This window comes from Podospora pseudocomata (assembly GCF_035222375.1).
Source record: "Podospora pseudocomata strain CBS 415.72m chromosome 1 map unlocalized CBS415.72m_1, whole genome shotgun sequence".
Taxonomy (NCBI): Eukaryota; Fungi; Ascomycota; class Sordariomycetes; order Sordariales; family Podosporaceae; genus Podospora; species Podospora pseudocomata.
Genome location: NW_026946363.1, coordinates 729,991 through 751,347, shown reverse-complemented (window position 1 = coordinate 751,347; position 21,357 = coordinate 729,991). Strand labels below are relative to the sequence as shown.

The 21,357-nt window shown below is 52.4% G+C and overlaps 8 protein-coding genes across 8 annotated transcripts; 3 read left to right on the top strand and 5 right to left on the bottom strand.

Annotated features, from left to right (window-relative positions):
• Positions 1-538: 538 nt before the first annotated feature.
• On the top strand, positions 539-1,590 carry QC762_104950 (uncharacterized protein; the record flags this gene model as incomplete). Its single annotated transcript, XM_062884888.1, has 2 exons — positions 539-1,030; positions 1,094-1,590. Exons 1-2 carry the CDS (start codon positions 619-621, stop codon positions 1,588-1,590), a joined length of 909 nt encoding a protein of 302 aa, XP_062747794.1. The 5' UTR covers positions 539-618.
• A 570-nt stretch (positions 1,591-2,160) lies between these two features.
• Positions 2,161-4,185, top strand: QC762_104940 (uncharacterized protein; the record flags this gene model as incomplete). Its single annotated transcript, XM_062884887.1, has 1 exon — positions 2,161-4,185. One exon carries the CDS (start codon positions 2,161-2,163, stop codon positions 4,183-4,185), a length of 2,025 nt encoding a protein of 674 aa, XP_062747793.1.
• An 822-nt stretch (positions 4,186-5,007) lies between these two features.
• On the bottom strand, positions 5,008-6,058 carry QC762_104935 (uncharacterized protein; the record flags this gene model as incomplete). The annotated part of the gene is made up of 2 exons (XM_062884886.1): positions 5,008-5,823; positions 5,885-6,058. The coding sequence occupies 2 exons, from the start codon at positions 6,056-6,058 to the stop codon at positions 5,008-5,010; spliced, it is 990 nt and encodes a 329-aa protein (XP_062747792.1).
• Positions 6,059-6,636: 578 nt separating this feature from the next.
• ENT3 (Epsin-3, clathrin recruitment and traffic between the Golgi and endosome) lies at positions 6,637-9,182 on the bottom strand. Its single transcript, XM_062884885.1, has 3 exons — positions 8,931-9,182; positions 8,756-8,867; positions 6,637-8,696 (listed from the first exon to the last, which is right to left on the bottom strand). Exons 1-3 carry the CDS (start codon positions 9,010-9,012, stop codon positions 7,349-7,351), a joined length of 1,542 nt encoding a protein of 513 aa, XP_062747791.1. The 5' UTR covers positions 9,013-9,182; the 3' UTR covers positions 6,637-7,348.
• A 193-nt stretch (positions 9,183-9,375) lies between these two features.
• On the top strand, positions 9,376-11,508 carry CSR1_1 (phosphatidylinositol transfer protein csr1). Its single transcript, XM_062882760.1, has 4 exons — positions 9,376-10,535; positions 10,617-10,687; positions 10,765-11,041; positions 11,109-11,508. Exons 1-4 carry the CDS (start codon positions 10,363-10,365, stop codon positions 11,299-11,301), a joined length of 714 nt encoding a protein of 237 aa, XP_062747790.1. The 5' UTR covers positions 9,376-10,362; the 3' UTR covers positions 11,302-11,508.
• Positions 11,481-13,408, bottom strand: RPC34 (34-kDa subunit of RNA polymerase III (C)). Its single transcript, XM_062884884.1, has 2 exons — positions 12,700-13,408; positions 11,481-12,632 (listed from the first exon to the last, which is right to left on the bottom strand). The coding sequence occupies exons 1-2, from the start codon at positions 12,960-12,962 to the stop codon at positions 11,684-11,686; spliced, it is 1,212 nt and encodes a 403-aa protein (XP_062747789.1). The 5' UTR covers positions 12,963-13,408; the 3' UTR covers positions 11,481-11,683.
• Positions 13,409-13,413: 5 nt separating this feature from the next.
• Positions 13,414-15,422, bottom strand: QC762_104890 (uncharacterized protein; the record flags this gene model as incomplete). Its single annotated transcript, XM_062884883.1, has 3 exons — positions 13,414-13,793; positions 13,846-14,623; positions 14,682-15,422. 3 exons carry the CDS (start codon positions 15,420-15,422, stop codon positions 13,603-13,605), a joined length of 1,710 nt encoding a protein of 569 aa, XP_062747788.1. The 3' UTR covers positions 13,414-13,602.
• Positions 15,423-16,253: 831 nt separating this feature from the next.
• On the bottom strand, positions 16,254-17,833 carry QC762_104880 (uncharacterized protein; the record flags this gene model as incomplete). Its single annotated transcript, XM_062884882.1, has 3 exons — positions 17,544-17,833; positions 16,682-17,491; positions 16,254-16,626 (listed from the first exon to the last, which is right to left on the bottom strand). Exons 2-3 carry the CDS (start codon positions 16,963-16,965, stop codon positions 16,254-16,256), a joined length of 657 nt encoding a protein of 218 aa, XP_062747787.1. The 5' UTR covers positions 16,966-17,491; positions 17,544-17,833.
• Between the last annotated feature and the right edge of the window lie 3,524 nt (positions 17,834-21,357).

Here is a 21,357-nt window from a genome sequence, read left to right as displayed (position 1 = left end):
CATGTGCTCAGACAGGAAGGTGGGCTTCCGATTGCCGGTTCGGATTTGGTTGTCATGTCGTTTTAAGTCGCCGTGGCCACCACAAAACTGTCCATGTAGCGATGATTCGAAGAATCAGGAGAGGTGCTGAAGTACCAGTTATTGGATATTTCCATGTTGTAAGTAATTCTCCAGGCCCGGCTGGTGATGGTCTGGCCCTCACGTCGTGGGCAGGAAACAGAGACTGCAACGGTACAATAAGGTCTTAAAGCAACAGAATCGCCCTTGCTCATCATCAAAGCCCATTTGAAACATGTTCAAGGACTATTTAAATATCTTTGAAGGCCTGTTCATGGTCTCGAACAGCAGCAGTCTCCATTCTTTGTCCACAATGCCGCTCTGAAGGTGGACCGAGACAAGACGCGCCTAGCCCATGTCGGGAGGACGGGAACAAGCGCGACCAGGGGCAAGAGGGAGGGTCCGGCAGCGGATGGTATCCAATCAACACCCGCGCTTTATCAGCAGATGCCCCACTAGAGCTTCTGGAAAGCTCGGGCTCGCAACCTCAATGGCTACCGCAGACAGGCTAGACTTTAGATTCCATCGTACGACTGCACATTGCTTGTCATCTCCTCCAAAATGGCGAGCCCAAGAGTAACTCTGTTTCTCTCTATTCCGTTCATGATTATTGGCTTTCTGCTAAGCCGCTCACCGTCCATGATGACCTCTGTTTCCCCCTCCAAACCTTGGGCTGATGGGCCCATGAAGCTCATCACTACGCCCCAGTTCCAGACCAAGAAGACTGATATCTTCACATCGGGAGCCACCCATATGGCTTTGCTCCATAACTCCATCCTCCGCGGCTACAATTCCATCTACCACCAGGCTCCGCTGCTGCTCGACCAGGACAAGGCCGACTTCATCGGCTATGCCCTCGCTTGGTATCGCTTCGTGAAGTCACACCACGACGATGAAGAGGCATCTCTCTTCACCAAGGTGGAGGAGCTGCTGCAGGACAAGACGGTGTTTGAGGAGACTCATCATGAGCACGGTATGCTCCTGTAGTCAACTGTCGCTCTTCTCCCACCCAACTAACCAATCTGTCCTTCTACAGAATCTTTCCTTGCCGGCCTAGCTGAGTTTGAGAAGTACCTCTCCGGCCTCCAATCTCCCACCGACTTCTCCGCCGACGAGCTTTTGCAAATCATGAGCACGTTCCAAGAGCCTTTCGAGAAACATTTCCACAGCGAGATATCCACCATTGCCAAGTTCTCCGAGCACCCCAATGCGCCGAAGGAGGGCACTCCCGAGAACACTGCCGCGGCGGCTACATTCAAGGCATGGGGCAAGAGCACTGTTACCAAGGCCGGCATGACGGATGTCGTGCCCTTCTTCCTCCTCAACTTGGACCGTACGGTCGAGGATGGGATGTGGGCCCACTGGCCTCCCATGCCGGCACCGATCAAATGGGGCTTGATCAACATCGCGGGGGCTTTCCACTCGGGGTGGTGGAAGTTTGCGTCTTGTGATGCGAATGGTCAACCGCAAGAGCTGTGGGCTTATCGTGCTGCGGCAATCAAGGCACAAAAGGAGGAGCAGGCCAGGGCTTAGGAGGTGTATCTCGGTAAGTACATGACATATGTAATGAGCTATGACCGTCGTTTTTGGTTGGAGTTTTTGTTATTCTGTACCGGTCACGATCTCATGTTTGGATCAGAGCCTTATGGGCATCAATTACAGAACAGTTCATCGTTTATATCAGGCATCAGACCCATCAAGCCAGTGTTTTCCGCAAAGTCAGTGGCTGGAGGAGGGGGGGGCGTGCGGGTAGTAGGGCGAGGACGGCGAATAGCACATCCTGGGGTTTTAGGGGTGTTATAGGGTTAGGGTTATAGACTTAGTGCTAATTCTTCTGTGCTGTACATTTTTTTATTGCTCTGTTGCATTTGGATAAGGCCTTGAAAGATAGTCGAGGGCATTTGCACTAGGTATCTGATCTTTCAAGGCCTTTATTGAACGCTGCGGTCTCCGTCATTCTGTTCAAGACATGCAAGTGTACGCGGCGGCAAGGCCAGCTGACAAATCTCACCTCCCGAGCCAACAACGACAGCTCGTCTGACTTTCGAACCTCTCTTCCCAACCGTTCAAACTGTTTGGCTAGATTTTCACAAAAGCAACAAAATGACAACCCGAACGAGATCCTCCGAGGGGTGTTGGACCTGCCGACTCCGCCGCAAAAAGTGCGACGAAACCAGGCCGGTGTGCGAGGGCTGCAGCACGCTGGGGATCGACTGCTTGTACAGCGAGGAAAAGCCACAGTGGATGGACGGCGGGGATTGGCAAAAGGCAAGAGGGGAGTGGGTGAAGCAGGAGATCAAGAGGGTTGCTGCCCAGAGGAGGGAGAAGAGGTACATGAAGGATTTGGAGTCCGGTGTTGGGGAGATAGGGTTGGATATGGGAAGGGTTGAGGTTGGCGTCATCACGACGGGGACACTGCAGCTACTATCTGGTGTTAGTGTTGGTGGTGGTGATGGTGGCGACACTGTTGGGGGGGTGACAATACTACCAGATGGCGAGAAGGGTAGCGGGATGGGCGTTGAAACCGACAATATCCCAACCGGCGCCACATCAACCGACACCACCGCCATTGCGACACCTTGCTCCTCCTCTAGTCCCCCGCCTTCAAATATCCCGTCCCGTCATCAACAAACTGACAGCGCTGACCCAGATGGAGAAGACCACACCGGCATCCCCGCCTCCGAGCGCGACGCCCACAGAACAATGTTCTACCTCGACTACGTCTTCCCCTTCCTCTTCCCTTTCTACCGCCCTACCCTCCTCGACTTTGGTCGCGGCTGGTTGCTCGTCCTGCTACAGCGCAACCAAGCCCTCTTCCACGTCGCACAGACAATGGCGGGGTACTTTTACGGTATCATCCTCTCCAGCGAAGACAACAAAGAAGACGTCCCCGAGCTGTGCAAGAGCCATAATTTTGACGCCATCCAACGGGAGCAGGAGTTGGGGCTGCAGTGGTTAAGAAGGGCGATTCAGGGGGTCGTCGACAAAGGTGTGGAAGGGCATCTCAAGGAGGCGAGCGAGGTGGTGGCCTGTATTGTTCAGCTACTGACGAGCGAGGTCGCGGTAGGGAATGGATGGAATTGGAGGGTGCATCTTGATGCGGCGGCGCAGTTGTGGGGTGAGACGTGGAGGTTTCATGGGATCGGAAGGGTTGATGTGGGAGGGGAGGAGGGAGAGAGGGAGGTGGTGTGCTTTATGATGTTGCTTTTACAGCTGGGCACGAATCCAAAGAGCTTTACCCCGATGGGGCAGCCTTGGGGCACGGGGCAGGCTACGTTGCGGTTTTTTAGCGCGCAGTTGTTGTTTTTGGATGTGGTGGGGAGTACGGCTTTGGGTGAGGGACCGAGGTTGCAGAGGTGGCATGGGCATTTGTTGGATACTATCGGGAGGGAAGAGTTGGAACGGATTGTGGGGGTGAAGGTAAAGGAGAAGGAGATGGACTTGCCGCATTTGAAGTTGGTGGAGTTTATTGGGTTGGAGAATTGGGTTGTGGTGGCTGTTGGGCAGGTTGCTGCGCTGGATGGGTATAAGAAGGAGAGGAAGAGGATGGGGGCGTTGTCGGTGACGGAGTTGGTCGAACGGGCGAGGGTGATTCAGAGGAGGATTCGGGATGGGTTGGCGGGATTGGGAGAGCCGGAGGTTAAACATGCTTGCCCATCCAGCGGGCCTGTGCCGAAAGACCATCCACTGTTGCATTTCACGGCACAGGGCATGATTTCACCTCAATCTATGCACAGTACTGCTGTACATACGAGAATCTGGGCTCAGGCAACGTTGACATATCTCCAAGTGGTCATTTCTGGGTGGCAGCCAGCAAGTCAGGAGATACACCACTCGGTCACAGAGACTCTTAATCTGATGCTTTATTGCGTTCCAGCACCAGCCTGTCTCAGAGTATTGGTTTGGCCATTCACTGTTACCGGATGTCTGGCTGCTCCAGAACAGGAGCAAATATTCCGGGATATGGTCGCCGCCATGGGGTGCTTGAGGAATTTTGGCACCATCAAAGAGGGACTGGCCATCATGGAGCACGTATGGGCAAACCGGGCCCAGATCGAGCAAAATGCAGACCAGTGGGATATCGCCGCATGTTTAAGTTGTCTGGGTCAGCCTTCGCTCCTGATCTGACACTTTTGTTTGATGAACAAGCTTGAACAAAAGAACAATTGGGTATTATATCTATCCTACCAATGTACCAACCAGTACTTCGCCCCTACTTTTACAGTCAAACTCTTTGTGCCCGGTAGCCAACCCATTACATATGGCCAGCTATATATATACACCCATCCAACATGTTTACACAACATTCCCCGGATCAAACTCACCCCTCGACCGCCCAATCACACTCGCCAACGGCCCCCACCACCCACTCTCCTCCTTTTTCTTCCTCCCCTTCACTTCCTGGCCAAGCACCAACGGCGACGGTAGCAAACTCTCATGAACCACACTATCACTACTCGGCACACCCTCCAAAGGAGCCATGCCCTGCACGACACTCCTCCCCGTCTTCTTCTTCTCTCTCAGCTTCCTCTCCCTCGGATCAATTTTTGTACTAGGGCTATAAGTAGTCTTGGGCAACAACAAGGGCGCCTGATCCTCCCTCTCCCCTTCCTTTCCCAACAATCCACCGCCCCCAAAAGCAGGTGAAAACGACGACGACTCCGACAGAGAGGACGACAACGCAATGGGGATCATCCCTGCTCCTAGACTGAGACTGCTCTCTGCCGTGTCGGCTCTTGCTCGTCTTGTATTATTCGGTGTCGTAGGTGGAGGTTGGAGGTGTCCCGCCGATGACTTCTTTCCCGCTGTTGAGGGAAAGGGCCAGCCGGGTGTTCTCCTCCCTCCGTTGACGTCTTCAATTATAACGGTCTGTTCTTTTGCTTTTGGGAGGTGGGTCGGCGTGATTATTGTTGGGTTTTGGGGGAGTGGGGTGGTAGGCGCCCCGAGTCCCTACTGGGGGTTACCCGGTAGACCTCGCTGTCGAGAGCGGGGGCGGGTGGAGGGGGAGGTGGGAGTCGCTCCGGTGGTGCGGTAGGCACGGTAGGCTTTGGCGAGGTCAGAGGGGCGGTTGGGGAGGGTAGGGGAGTCGAGACGGTTGTTGCGGGGGCGGTATTCCCTTGTGTTGGAGCGGGGGATTTCGTCTTTGGTTTTGTATGGAAGGGTGGTGCTGCTGGCGGTGTTCCAGCTGTCGATTCTTTGACTTGCTGGGCGCCATTGGGACTTTTTCTCGTCGAGGTCGCGATCCCAGTCGGCGAAGCTGTCCCATTTGTTTTCGGGCTTGCGGCCGGTGGAATAATCTCTAGAGGGGTTGGAGATGATGGTGATGGGACGTTGGGTGAAGAAATCGGTGCCGGGGCGGTTGAGAGGGTCGGACGAATTTTCGTTAAAGTCGTATTCCTGTCGTTGAAGCTTGCGCTCACGCAGTTGGAGTAGGAGGGAGGAAAGCGTGCTGAGGATGAACAGGGCAGAAAGGACGATGAGGGAGATCCAGATGGCGAATACCCGGTAGCAGGCCTCTTTCCCGTTGGTGTTGGATGGGAATGTTGTTTGGCCGAATGAGGTATTGGGTGGCACGGTAATTGTGAAGGTGGTTGAAGGAGCGATGGCGGCGCATGACCTTTTGGTCACGGGCTGGGCCAGGAGTACTGTGACAATTACAGCTGGAATAAGAAGGACGAAATCCAGAACTATAGTGGCGATATATGGGACGAATCGCCGACTGAAGCTTGTAATAGTGACTAGGGTATAGAGCAGTGCTGTGCTGGTCTGGTCACTGTTGTCAGTCAAGTCTGAATAGATTAAGAGCCGAAGACACTCGTAGACATACCAAAGCCGCTAATGCCACAATTGTTGGCGGCAGCCCAAGTCCTGCTTTGTTGAAAGCAACTATGAAGTTGACCGTGAACCCTACAACAAGCCCCGAAGCAACTATCGACAGAATCCGCACAACGAGAACGAAGTAACCGAGAAAGCCCTGAGGCCGTAGCGATCTGGTGTCCATGATGGCTTAGACTGTCTCATAAACCTTGGCATGCCCTGCCTGGACGATGCCATGCAATAAAAATGTAGAGTCAAAGAATGTCTTTTCTCAACCTCAAGTAGAGAAAAAGAAAGGTGAACTCGCAACAAGATCGGATTCGAAAGTGTTGGACAAACCGCCGTCGGCCACCGGGTACATGTATCAGAGCCAGAGGCGATAGTTGAGGGATTCCAGGATCGACTACCCATAATCACAAAGAGCAACAGCAAGTCCAAATGAAGATATATTCTCTAAGCTTCCCCGGCCCAGTCATCCATGACACGGCCTCATTGCAGCAGTTTCGCTGATCACACACCGCCCTTCAGATGTATTATCACCAGACCATCATAGCGATTCCCTTTCTGGGAAAGATGGTAGTCGCTCGAGTGTCCAAACCGTTCGATTTGACAGTTGGAGAAGGTGGAAGGAAGGAATGATCGACTTGGCGTTGTATCGAGCCTGACTCCAAACCTCTGAAGTCGATCACTTACAAGGCCCAGCCAGGCCACCGTCGGCGCTTGGGACGATTTTCCCAGTAGGGCAAATGGTGAGAACATGAGACGAAAAGAACCTGGGCCCCGAAGGATGCGGCCGGGAAACGTGGATCTGCGGGTGTAAGAATGCCAAGCCGGCCGCAAAACGGTGCCGGGGCCAGGAGGAAAGGGAACCGATGGTTGCGGACGGAGCTGGCAGTGAGTCATCCTCAAGTCTGGCTAAACCGAGGTAACTGTATGTTCCAGGACGAGTAACGGTCTTGAGGTCAGTAATCGAGTAAGCAGCGGAATCTGTCAAGTTGAACTACACTACCTTAGGATAGGGTATCTGCTGGACTTGGCTATTTTGAGTAAGCATTAAACACACCAAAACACGTAGTAAACATGGTGCAGCTCAAGCACAGGCCGTCGGAGAGAAGGGACGGCGACATCGGCAAACTTCCGCATGCCGGATCAGCTTTCAGATGATGTTGTGTCGTAGAATGATTGCCGCTGCGGAACACCTCGATCTCCGGGCCGATTGCTCGGCCGGGTTGGACAGCTGCCCCTGGCCAGCCCCTTTTGAGACCACATCCCCAGACAGCCACTCTTGGCAATATTGCTGGAACAACCACTCAGATGCATGCATAACGCTGAAGATCAATTTTGGCACGCCATACTCCAAAAGCCATCTGCATGACTATCTTATCAAGACAGACCTTCTAGCCTCCCCAACTATCCCCGTGAAAAGCAGCGCAAATAATATCAGAAATTAGCATTGAAAGGACACAATCAGATCTCAGCCCAGCAAATCATTAAGACCATTGCCAAGCGGCTTGCTACCCGCAGGCTTAGCAGCAGCGGGAGAAGAAGAGCTGGCCGCACCCCAGATGCCAGCACTGCTCTTCTCCTTCGCGAGCTGTCCAATTGTCGGCCCAGGCCCAGTGGGGGTACTCTTCTTGAGGCCTACACTGGCTTGAGACCAGAGAGAACCGAAAGCGTCACCTCCAGCTGCGGGTGCTGCTGGCTTGGAGCCACTGGTGACTGGCTTCAGCCCGCCGAAGGAGGCAGGGGCAGCAGCAGGCTTTGCCACAGGTGCTGCTGGAGATGCCGCCTGAACCGAAGAAAAGTAGTTTGGTGTAGAGGCTTGGAACCCTGCTGGCTTCGCAGCAGGAGAGAGAGTAGTCGCAGACAAAGGCGTTGAGAAGGCCGAAAAGTTGCCGGAGGGCGTGGCGGTTGAGCTTGGCGGCGGAGAGATAGAAGACATGGCGACCATGCCGCTCAGGTTGGCTTGTTGGGGGGCAGAGACAGGCTGGGGAGCGGCGAACTGGGTCGCAGGGGCAGCAGCAACAGCCGGCACTGCCGATTGGAAATCGTCGAAGTCGTCGTCATCATTGGTGAGTGCAGCGCTCGAAGCAGCCGGGGCATCAGCCAGGGGAGGGGTAGAGGTTGTCGCGGGCTCGTCGAACGAAAACAGATCGACCTCAGGGGCCTTCTTCTTCGCCGGTTCAGTGGTCTTCTTAACACCGGCTCTTTCGGATGTGTCTCGCTTCACCCTTGGGGCGCTTGAAGACAAAGCACCACCAGCTGGCCGTTCATCCCCATCAAACTCATCGTACTCCTCAAACTGTTCCCCGCGTGCTTGTGTTCGACCAAAATCGCTGCTTTGTTGTCCGCCGAAGCCTCCACCGTCCCCGTACACACCTCCAGCATCACCACCATAAGTCGAGCTGCTGCCACCACCGCCGCCCCCACTGTACCCGTCCGAGTTGCTCCCAAAGCCACCATATCGACTGCTGCTTCCCATTCCAGACCCACCCTGCATGCCTACAAACTTGCCCTTGATCGCACGTGCCTTCTTGCGCTCCGACCGGATCCTGTCAACATCCCCAAGAAGCTCAGCAAGTTCCTTGGCGCGATGGCGAACGTTAACACCCTGGTCTTTGCCGTTTTGGTCAATGAAGTGAAACTGGCGAAGCATTTTGAGCAGAGTAATGTGGGAGCGAGCATCGTCGATAACGCGCTCAGAGCCGTGCTTGATCAGGTACTCGAGAAGTTGGAGGGCCTTGTAGATCTGGCGCCACTCTTCGGCAGACTTTTCGGTAAAGCGGCGATAGATCATGGGCATAATCTCGTTCAGGGTTTGGCTGGAAAAGAATGGTGGTTAGATTGTGTCTTGGTATGTGTGGCCGGTAACACCACGTACTAGTTGAAAGTGCCATCCGCAATCTCCTGCATCTGAGTCGAGGATGCGCCCCAAGGTTCGTTATTTGTGGCCTCGCGCACCTTGGCCTCCATCTCGGTGAAGTTCATGACGGCTGTACACGGAAGCATGGTTTAGCACATGTGGGAAGACCTGGAGTCGGGCGCATCAAGCCTACCATTCTGGACCTTGCGCACACCGGCCTTGACATCGTAAAGTGTCAGGTTGGTGACGGTCTGCCGGAGACTGTTCAAATCCATTGTGAAGAAGAATCCTGACAATTATCCAGCGTGAAATTGTTGAGTATCAGAGCGACAAGGCAATGCTGTAGCTTTGCTTGTGTCGGCGGACTTAGGAGTCGACCTGCTGCTGTCGCATTCGATGTTGAACCGATATTGTGGAGTTAAGAGGACGGACACCTTGCGGTTTCCCAACCGCCGCAGCCAAGACACTTTGGGCTCTGGGGGTCTGGGCGCGGCACTGCTGAAAGTGGGTCTGAATAGCCATTGCAGCCTGAGGCATCAAGGCATCAAATGAACCTGCCCAGGTGGGTCTGTGCTCGGAAAAGCTTCAGAGAGTTTGCGCCAGTGGGAGAGCTCAAGAGAGAGAAATTTTGGAGTGCTTTCCATCACCATCGAACTTGTCCATTCCGTCACCGTCGTGCTTCAATTCGTCCAGCTCTCAGCTGTGTATTATTCTTCTCTTTCTGTATTATAAGTGAAGTTCCACTCGGAAGGTGCGTGCCTCTCTTTCCTTCTTTCGGTCAGTCCTTCTCGCCTACTATTTGGAGCTCGGCTGGGAGCTCAAGGATACAGCTTCCTCAACCTGGTGAGGTTGGGAGCTAGCCCCTGGACGGGTTACCATGCTCAAAAGGGGGAAGCAAACACAAGGTGTTTGGGTGATGATTGCACCTGCTTTCCATGTTTCCCAGTGTTAGGTGGTTGGCTTCACTTGTTGTTTCCGACATCCCACTTCCTCGAAAAAAGAAGATGGTACCATGTCAGCCGGCAGTGATGCTCTCACTGCTGCCAGTGGAGATGGGCTGAGCCAACTTCGATTCCAGTCCGTGGGACAAACAACGTGCTGCGCCAATTGGCGTGCAGCTCGGCCCGCATCTGGTTCCCCCTCCTCTGCAGGCTGGGGCAATTCGCGATCGCCACGGATCAGAGGGAGGGAGGATGGGCATGAGGGGGTCAGCAAAGAAGTGGGATGTCCAGTCTCGTTGTTCAGTGTCCCCTTCCCGGCAGCCAAGCGGTTGCTTGAAGACAAGAATTGTCTCCCCCGTGTCTCTCTGTCACTGCCCTCATCGTCTCAACTCTTCCTCCTCTTGCTACAAAAAGGCCATGGCCACATACAGAGTTGGCTTCGTCCTGAACGTTCACCGTCATCTTGTTCGCCTCAAACCATGCCCCACGCCAGCGTTGCTGGGGGTGCTGTACTAGCTGCTGAGCAACCAGACGGTGAGGGGCGGCAAAGCATGACCCCCGCCATGGTTGGACAACACCACAACAGGCCCCTCCTTTCTCACGTGAAGTATACGTACCTGTTCAGGGATAGCTTTTTTATTGGTCCATGTGGAGCACTAACCCAGTTTCTCGCCAGCCCGGAAAATGTTTCGACCCCTCCTACCCCGCGGTTGCTCTGCTCTTCCTCGACCTTCCTCCCTCTTTCACCAACTTCCCACTGCTCCATTCTCTTCCACCTTTTCGTCGTCTATCCAATCCAACATCAGAAACTCCGTTAGAGCTTTCTCAGTCTCATCAATCAACATGGCCCCTCAAGTGTAAGTCGCTGTCTTCCAGGGTCAACAGAGACAATGCCCCACCATCAGCTTGTGGAAGCTTTGCTAACGGTCCTACAAAAGCTTCTTCAAGGTCTCTTGGTCTGGTCCCACCGGCTTCGATAGCCAGGGCCGCCCCAACAACGAGATCGCCGGTATGTAGCCATCCTTCCATCTATTCCATTGACGTTGTTCAACGCCTGGCAATCCCATGATACTGACAATCGCGTAGAGCAGGAGGGTACTATCAAGTTCAACCTCTACGACGACGTTGTCCCCATCACCACCCGTAACTTCCGTGAGCTCTGCACTGGCCAGAACGGCTTCGGCTACAAGGGCTCTTCCTTCCATCGCATCATCCCCGAATTCATGCTCCAGGGTGGTGACTTCACCCGTGGCAACGGCACCGGTGGCAAGTCCATCTACGGCGAGAAGTTTGCCGACGAGAACTTCCAGATCAAGCACACCCGCCCTGGTCTCCTCTCCATGGCCAACGCCGGCCCCAACACGTGAGTTATTAATCTGTCCGGAATTTCCCCGTTCAATTGATCACAAAGCTGACCTGAACCCTCACAGCAACGGCTCCCAGTTCTTCATCACCACCGTGAAGACCTCTTGGCTCGATGGCCGCCACGTCGTCTTCGGCGAGGTTGCCGATGATGACTCCATGCACGTCGTCAAGCTCCTTGAGGCTACCGGCTCCGGCTCCGGTGCCATCAAGCCTGGTCTCAAGAAGCCCACCATTGAGGACTCCGGTGAGATCAACTAAATCAACTAAATCGATGGTTGATTTCGGAACGAAGGAGGGTGGTTCAGTGATATGGTTAGCATATTGTCTTGTGGACCTCTAGGAGGTTGGAGAATATAAAAGCACCACTTCATTGGCCTTCACATTGTTTCATCCATGAATTATTCTGCTGCCAGGTCGTTACCGACATCTGGGACTATGTTTGAATGAAGTAGATGGTAAACAATGCTTCCGCCCCTTGATAACGGAATTGCCAAGAATCGTGAGATGACAAAGTCGCGCTCTTCCGCCAGGCGGATCAGTTATATTTACAACTCAGTACCCGATTACTAAACTACACTTACTCCATGCTCAAAAAAAATATTTACCAGAATTTCATTAATTTGCCCATGCGTAGCTGACCTCATGGTGGAGCCGTTCCGTTGGCAGTAGCAACAGCAGGCTCTTTCAAGCCCAACCACTCCTGAAAGTAAACACACGTGCTCGGCGCAACCGGTCCACCCTCCTGGCACAATTCAAACACCGGGCATTTACCGCACGGTGCCTCAGTCACTGCGTTGCTCAGCGGCGGAGGGCCTAACACGATATCCCCCGATTCTGGATGCGATTCTCGGTCCTGCTGCCGCTTGGCATACGACACCGTGTCCTGCTTTGTTGGCCGCACCACCCTGTACCCCTTACGATTGTGGACTTGGATCGGCTCAATCAGGCCGTCAAATACCAGCACGTCGACCAACGCCTGGATGTCCGCAACACCGAGCATAGCAGTGCTGACCTTTTGATTGTGGATAAACTCTGTGATATCGTTGACGGTAGGGTATTTCTTGTACCCGGCCGGCATGGGGAGATACATTGGCTTGCCCTTTGGCGGTGGAGGGGCAGCCTTTGTCGCTGGAGCAGGGGCGGGTGTCGCGTCGTCGTTGGAGATGTCAGTCGCCGTTCTCTTGACACCTCTGGCATCCCCGGTAACTACGCCCTTCTTTGGTTGTCTTTGAGGGAGAACCGTGCCCCTGGAAAAGTATGCGCTACGGGTCTTGATGTACTCGAAAATGATACCTTCGATGACTTTGATAAAGGCTTCGTCTAGCTCACCGTCTGTGAACCAAGGACCGCCGGTTGCGCGCTCGGAGGGTTTGAGGTCGGCTCTGATGTACATCTTCCGGTTGGGCATCTCGACGTTGGTCATGGACGAGATGAACCCTTTGGACTCGAGGAACTTGATGCAGGCCTTGAGGGTGGCATCTTGGATGTTGATTCGGAGCTTGATGTGGCGGATCCAGACACCGTCTTGGCCGGCTTGGTCGATTTCGCCGTATACGAGCCTGGTCGGTTCGTCTGGAAGGGAGGTATACCTGGAGAACGAAGAGCAGTTAGCATTCAGGGTGGGCTAGTGAGAAGATCTGAGAGAAGGAAACGTACTTCTTGGCATCCTCTCTGCTTCGCCATTTCCAACCCAGTTCTCCGCCCGGTAAATGAACACCAATGAGGAGCTTCTCATTAGTGAGCATCTGAATGACATCGACAAGTATCCTGACGTCGTTGTTGGGGATGACGCCCAAACCCTTGAGGTCGGCCTGGCTGAAGACACGGGTTTCGCTGCCATGTTCCCTGATAGTATCGTACAGCTCATCTTTGAAGATCTGGAGCTTGGCCTGGTCGGCCTCGGAATTTGGCGCCGCCATTGAGGCGGGAGGATGCGGCAGACGGGCGCGCTCAATCAGGGTTCAGTGGTGGTGGTCGCGTGGAATGAAGAGATGGCTTTTGCGGACCTTGTTCAAACAGGCGATGTTGAGATATTGGTAACAAACTATTGGTGACTGTTTGTGTCTCGATCTCGAATAAATGACAAATAAATCGAGTGATATGGGGAGGTCTTCGAGGCTCTTTGCTAGTTTTGCTTCCAAAATAGTGATTCAGTGATGGCGTGGGCAGCCGGAGCTCTGTTGCGAAAGTGGTTGGCGACGAGAAATCGCAAAAAGTTGCCCCGCCATGCAGCCTTGTCAAGTGTCTGACCAATCGCGTGTGGATGATCACGCTTATCAGTGAATCCCACTCGCCGGGAAGAGTGGGTCTCATCTTATCAGTCTGTCTTTTTACATGCAGCCTTGCAAGGGTGGGGGTGGTCCACCAACTCAACACCAGGGAAACATCACGAACATGGCGGTCGATCCAAACCATCACCACCTACACCCTGAATTCTTTTTATCTAATGACACATAAGTATCATCATGTTAAAATTACTGACTGGTTGATAAATATCTTTGAACCCCAAGGACTGCTTCATTCCCTCGAAATACCTAACATCGTCCTTCCCGTCATAAATTACAAGATAATCCTCCATTTTGCCTGGGCATGTCTGATTCTAGCGCCAAATGGGATTAAAACCGCCATTCCTATTGCAATAATAGCAACATAGATTCCTGCTTGAGTTCCAAAGCATTCTACATAGCCAACCTCTTCAACCCATGGCACGATTCCGTAAAGAAATCCAAAAGCAACAATATTTTTGCTCCCTGTACCATGGTTAGCCTCTTTCATCCGAATGAAAGTGAGTGAGAGACGTACCGTTGACAAGCATCAAAGCATCTGAGTTAACTGGCAGTAGGCAATCTGACACATATGCCATCGTAATCGTGGGGACCGCTGTGAGCGCAAATGACACCATTCCGTAGCCGAAGAATAATGAGGTCCAATGGAGCGTTCTCCCGACTCCATACCCGAACAAGACGCAACCGGCTCCGGTAATCAGCAGCGGAAGTATGCAGAGATACAACCTATTCTCCGGTTCAAACACCCCATTGTTCTTCCTGCTTCTCCAGTCGCAAAACTTATCGACAAGCCAACCGCCCGCAAAGCTGCCAAGGAGATTCCCGATGAACCCGGGAATATTGATCAGCCCGTTGACCGTTGGTGACCACGAGTATGGCGGCGCCTGGAGCACAAACGAGTTGAGAATGTTGACAGCCACCGTCAACACCAATGACACTGCGTACCCAAGGAACGAGTAAATAACACACGGATACGCAAACATTGGCAGCGGCCTCAGGAACATCTTCCACAAGCTCGTGTCGTCCTTTGGCGTCCCAGACCACAAACTCAACTCTTGAACCCAGCTCTTCTTCGGAACCGCGACTATTCCCTCCCTCTGCTGTCCCTGTTCACCGTCACCTCTCACCTTGCCCTTCTCCTGCCCGTTATCTTCGCTCTCCGACACTTGCTGCCCCCCCTCTCCGGTCACTTCAACCCTGTGATATCTCGTCTCAGGCACCATCAACACCACAGTCACAAAGTTAATCCCAGTTAGCATAGCAGCAATCCACTTGTGCCACCTCCAACTCAACCCCTAATTACATCACAGTCAGCTCTTGAACAACCACCCTTTGATCAAGAAAAGCACTCACAGTAACTACAAACCCACAAACCAATGGGCCAACAGTATTCCCCCCACTGATAAAATTCATATAAACCCCCATCTTCCCCCCGCGCTCATGGACGAAAAACAAATCATTCACCATCGCCGCCCCCAACGCCTCGGTCGAGCTCCCCGCAAAAGCAGCAACGATATTACTCCATAGCAAACTCTCAAAACTCTTCGCCAAAGCCCCCCAGATATAACTCGCGAAAAGTAACCCACAACTTAGCACAAACACGGGGCGTTTACCAAAGTAATTAGCCAGGGGGACCCAAAAAAAGTTGAAGAGGCCCAAGACGAGGATAGGCCAGAGGAGGAGGGCGGATGTTTCCGGGAGGGACTTTTCGAACTCGAGGGAGATGAGGTAAAAGGCGGAGGTTAGGCCGCCGATGCCAAAGTTTGTGAGGAAGGTGAAGGTGCAGATGGAGAGGAAGGCGGTGCGTTTCTTTTGGGGGGGCCAGGATAAGGGGTCGTTTGGGTCAAGGGGAGAAGGGGTGGGGACTAGGATTGGGGAGTCTGAGGAAGAGGAGTGGATTGTTACTGTGCCTGAGGTGGCGTAGAAGGAGTGGAGGGTTGTGAAGGTGTGTTGTTTACGGGGGGTTGACATGGTTCTACCGGGTGCGGGTTGGGTTCGGGTAGAGGTGGGTTTGGGGAGGGTGTGGAAGGATATATTTGCGCTGTTGGGGAGGATGGCGGAGAAGGAGAAGGGTGGGAAGGCGTAGAATGACATTGTTGTCCTGGCAGCTACCAGTTGGGTGGGTGTTTGTTATGTATGAGGAGATCGGGTAAAAGATATATGTAGGACAATGAAGGCAGAAGGTTGAACGGTACAAAAATGGCTGGTCGTGAGCATGGGATGAGAATACATGATATCCGGCGCCAAGATGGCAGTTATATACCTTCAACGGCTCACAATGCTTTTTACACTATGTCGATTAAGTCTAGACTCACTTCAACTGCCGGACGTCCGACGATCTCCTAGCGGGTTGCGTCCGGCCTGTTGGTAATGCTGATCTCTCCCGCCTAGTTCCAGCCAGTCGGGTCTGTGTCATGGCGCCGTCGTTACAATATTGGTCTGCAGGTATCGCTTTGGCTGCTGAGCTTAATGATGCTGTGTAACAGCTGGAGCCTCGGGCGCGAAGTATATGGGAAGACCGGCGTCTGATGTGACACGAGATATGGGCATGTCTCAAGTTTTTCGTCTTTGGACACCCGGGACTTCGCTCCATGAGAAGGCAACATCTATCAAACGAATTGAAGCTGCACTAGTATTTAGACTAACCGTCCTCTGGGTAGCTTAGAGCCACCCAACGCGTACCAAACATCACCCAAAACCCGAATTGCTCACACCACTAACCGTAAAGACGAACTGAAAGCTGTTTCCATGGTGATCCAGGAGACATCAAACATCGACAAATGATGCGCTCCACGGAACCATTGACTTGATGAAATTGGCATTCGATGGCACAGAATTATCATTAAACAAAGACGGGTATCTTTCGCTGAACAACAACATGCCCCTTTCCATCAATCGAAACTTAGAATTCTTATGTGTACAAAATTAGCACACGCACTCGCCAGAGTCAATGACCTCAGAGAGGTCAACATAAACGGTCGAGTAGACCTTGACAGCCGACTGGAAGCCGGGGGTGTATTGAAGGGTGGCAGGAGCGGTGGTGGCAGGGGCCGCGGGGGCATCCTTACCGACGGTGACAGTGGCAGTGACGGTGGCAGTGACAGTAGAGACGGAGTTATCGCAGGTGGGCTCGGGGGTGGCGGTCACGGTGTAGGCCTCGCAGGTGGTCTGCTGGAGGGAGTCGGTGATCACGGGAATGGGGACCTCCTCCTCGGGCTCATCGCAGGAACCCTCGCCCACGTAGAACTTGGGGGTCTGAGCGTGGATGACATAGACGTTGGTGCCGTTGATGGCATTGCTGCAAAGATGTTTAGCTTTGTGCTCAAAGCACGTCCAGACACACAAATACTCACAATTGGTAGCCCCAGGAGGCGTCAACAAGGCAGGGAACGGTCACCTCATACTCGCCAGACTCGGTGGAAACACCGCCGGCGAGTTGGGTGTAAAAGGGGGGCCAGTTGACAAAGTTGACGAGGTAAATGCTGAAAGTGGAAGGATCCGTGTCGACGGAATCCCACTTGACCTTGTACGAGTTGCCCTTGCTCAAGGTAGAGTTGCCGGCGGGCGAGGTGAACTGGATGGCCGAGGCCAGGGGGAGGGCCGCAGCGGCGAGCGAAAAGAGGGAGAGGACGCGCATATTGATTGTTGTAGTCGCCGTGAGCGCGGCGGTTGCTTTACTGCTAAAAGAATGGACTGTTGCGAAAGAGCAACGTTTGGTGTTTAGGGCTGAATGACGACTTGGCAAGAAGAAATGAATAAAAGAAGAGCAGCTGTTGGAAGTGTTTCATGTCTTCCTTATGTACTTTCGGGTCGTGGTCCCTTGTGCCTGGGAGGGAACCTCCCCACATGTCAAGGGTTCGAATTGGGACAATATTGACAAGGGTTATGCTGGCTGAATGTCCATTTAGTGGAAATCATGGTGGAGCCATGCTGGAAAGTGGGCACCTTCTGGGGTATTTTTGGGGGATGCAGAAATTGGACATCTGCCTTGTTCCTGATGCCATGGCTTGACCCAAGAACGACAAGACGGATTCGCGACGCCGTCTATCGCAAAAATATTGGTAGAAAGTCTTGGTGACCTCTTGTCCATCAGCCGCCGAGACCAGCGGGATTTAGGACACGAACGGTTATTTTTTTTATTCGTATTTCAGCCCCTTTTCAGACTGCTTGGAACTTGTGTCAGCACGATCACTATTCATTACTGCAAGCGCCAACATGCCGTTAATTGCTACCCTTCATGATGTGCGGCACGTGTCTTGGCATCCTCGACAGCACCCACACACGATCCGGGGAAAGAAATCGCATCTTATCAGCACGAATCTGAGACAATATGGTGGAAGTGCTAGTATCTAGCGAAGTTTGGATATAAGCGATATCGTGCAGACTCAATCAAAGTGGAATTGGACGTTGAACCCATCTGTGCGTTTCAGGGACCGTCGCTCATCAACGGTTCCCGCAGAGGTGGGCCTGCTCTAGTCCTGGGATCCATGTCACCATGTCTCAGGAAACCTACACCAACATCAGCCTCAGTTTGCATCAGAACTACCTGCCTAGCACACCTCGGTCAGTCATTTTCTGCACCTTGGAAGTTGCCTTATCGTAAGACTCCAAGTTGTGCAAAGCATTATTGGAGCCTCGAGCTTGTTGAATGGAAAATACAGCAAAATGCACATTGTCGGAGTGCCGACATGCTCAAAGAGCACGATGATTGGCGAATATCAACAACCATTTCCCCCTCCCTGGGGCATCCAAGGCAAACAACCTGTGCTCTGTTTCTGCTCAGGTTCGCCTACAAGAATGACTGGAGAAAAGCACCGCCCCCTCAATCTCTGCGGTCTGATAGAAAACGATGCCCAACTTACCGTGAATTGACACCATCAAGAAGCCCTTGCCCTCAATCATTCTTCACGGAACTCTTTCTCTAGATAATCAGCACTTCGGGCCTTCTTTGCCTCGGTAACTCTTTACAGTACCTAGAATCATGGAAATCGTCGGAGTTGTTGCTACAATACCAGCACTGATCAAGATGGTACGGCAGGCTGCAACTGAGACCACCAAGCTCATAGCAAAACCCCCACCGCATTAGTCGCCCGCGAAGTTCAATCGGAATTGAATCTCCTCGAAAAGACACTCGAAGGCGTCTTCCAAAGAGTCAAAGCTGATCCGGCGAATTCGGCCGATGATGCGGAAATCGAGCGACTGCTTCGAGAAGCTAAAGACGAAGTCTCCAGTTTGGCCCGCCTTCTGGGCGAGGTCAACGGCAAAAATGGAGGGCCTGGAATAATGAGAGGGCACTCCTTATTCTTAAGAGATTTGAGAAAGACTTTCAAGAACAGGCCAAACGCTTCCACAGCCTCCAGGCCTCCTTGCAGGCCTGCCTTTTGGAGCGCCAAACACCGTTTTTACAGCAAACCCAGCTTCAGAAGCTCCTCAGGCCCTCCGACACTCATTTCATTCCCGACAGGTTACCCGGTACACTCGAATGGATATGGGCGCACCCGGCATTTTCTCGGTGGTTGGATCCGAGAAGTGATGCTCAGTCAACCAATGCCCCTCTGGACAGCGAAGGGAAAACTCTCCTCATCCACAGCGCCAAGGATAGCGGAAAGTCTGTTCTCGCTAGTTCCGTGGCAGAGGGGCTTCAAAACAGGGGAAGGATACCCTATTCTTTTCCTTTTGGGCAGGCAATGAGAAAGACCGGCGAGTTAATGCGATGATGCACACTATCTTGTGCCAACTGCTAAAGGGTTTGCCAGCCGTGGATCGGATTCCGTTGATACCACACCTTTTGGCTCGCGAAGCCCTCACGAGCTTCAAAGAGCTTCTCATCCAAATCAAAAAAAAAAAAAGTTGTAACCAGCGCCAACATCCGATATTCTGCATTCTGGACGGCATTGACGAGTCACTTGATGACCGGAACGACCCGAATAACGATGCCTTGGGGTGCTTAACTGAGTTACTTGAACAAACCGAGCGCTTTCGCTGTCTCCTTGTTGGTCGCCAGTCAAGTTTACGAATGGTGCTGAAGAAAGGGCCTCCTCATATCGAACTGACACTGGACTTGCTCCAGAGCGATTTGGCCAAGCTCATATCTTTTGGGCTGGAAAGTTGCATTGACATCAAAGACGATGCTGTGCGCAACAGCATCAGATCAGACCTGGAGGCTAGATCAATCGTCATGTTCCCATGGATCAAACGCATCTTCAAGGAGTTACGGTCAGCCTTCTGTCCTACTGAGATTGAGTCTATTTTACAAAGAGCACCCCACGAGCTTGACCAGGAATACGCCCGGCTGTTCTCCTTGCTCATGTCAAGACTTCATGGACGACCAAACAACATATATGTCGGGATGGAACGCACGCGAGGGCTTCTTGCTCTCATCGTAGGCGCATCAAGACCTCTCACCCTCGAAGAACTTCGAATCGCTTACTCGTTCTCTCTGCCCCATCTGGCAACCTCCGATCCGGAAAGAATCTGATTGGCAAAAACGCAATCATTGCTTCACGCGGGGATTTCTCAACTGTTCAAGATAGTCATGTGTACTTGGCGGTGGGTAGAGTCTCGACAACCGGAAAAGACGCTTGTTCTATACCCGTTACTAGAGTACGCCGCTGTCTACTTGACGTCAAATCTTTTGGACTCAGGTCTGCATCCTGAGAAGTATTCAGATCACTTACGGCGTTTCCAGGTGTCCCACGGCTACACATCCTGGATTGATTTTATCGCACTTGCCGACAACTGATACGGGATTTGGTCCTGTCTAGGAATTCAAGCTGTTTAAAAGGATTGAATTAACTGATAGAGAAGAAAAGAGAACAGGTCCGATGAGTGGGAGCGGACTCCCATACATACATGTGGAAAATGACACCTTGCCGAACCACTGGCCTTTGGAAAAGCCACGTGGAAAGCCACCTCCTCAGACACTTCGTATTGCCGTGTCCTTCAAATCTTCAAATCCACATACCAAGCCCTAGGCCCATAACAACAGCGACCAGGAAAATAACGAGCCACTCTTCACACAGTTTTGGGATGAGACTGTCGGACTCTGGACTACGTGGGATTTTGGTGGCATTCCGATATCCAACAGTAACCATTGTCAGCAGCTAACACTGGTACTATTATCAAGCCCCGAAAATAACTCCATCACGTTTCTCTTGACAGAAAGCCAGCATCCTGTAGGGCCGGTTACCGGCCCCCCTCCAGAGCATCGGAATCAAGGACAGCTCTCCGCTGCTCTGAGACGCGGCTTCGAGGCATTTTTCGAGAGACACGGGATCACATCGGCTCACTTGAGTGGTGATACTCTCGACGAAGAGAAGATCTCCGGCAGTACTGATCTGAAATAGCCATATAAAATAATAGATGAAATAATAGATTAATAATCGATGAAATGATAGATAAAATGAATAAACTAAGTAAAAAATGATTTCAGGTCACGGAAATATGCATTGTGTTGGGGCGTGATCTTTCGTTTAGAAATAGGCCCTCTGAATGTACTCATTCAGAACCTTTTCAGAGCCAGGCCATAGTTAGGTCTAAACGAAATTTTGAAAGCCTTGCTAAGCTAGTTGACCCACTCATTCAGAGGGCTATTTCAAAGCCGTGATCTTTGACGTGGTGGCCAGGTGGTGGTGGCTGAAGTGTAAATAAGGCCTTGTTAGAATGAAGGGCTTTAAAGCTAGTTCTGAACTCCAATATCTCGCAGGGCATTGCAATATACCAGATGTGCTCACGGCTTTGCGATTTTCGGTCTGGTTGTTTGTCTCCCTACCAGTGATGAAGGGGCTACTGGATAACGTTAGAAGGCTTCATGGTCAGGTTTATATGCAGGGTACGGGAGTGAGACGTATTCTGTGCGAACTGGAAACTCTGAGGCCTCCGTTGTACATTTGTAAGTTTGGTTATCCAGACATGAGCTTGATAATGAAACCCTAACACGGTACTAGTCAGAGCAGATACTGCGGCACTGAACAAGTGGAGGGTCGCCAACAGGGTTGGTATTCCCGTTTCGAACGGCAAAGAGTCTCGG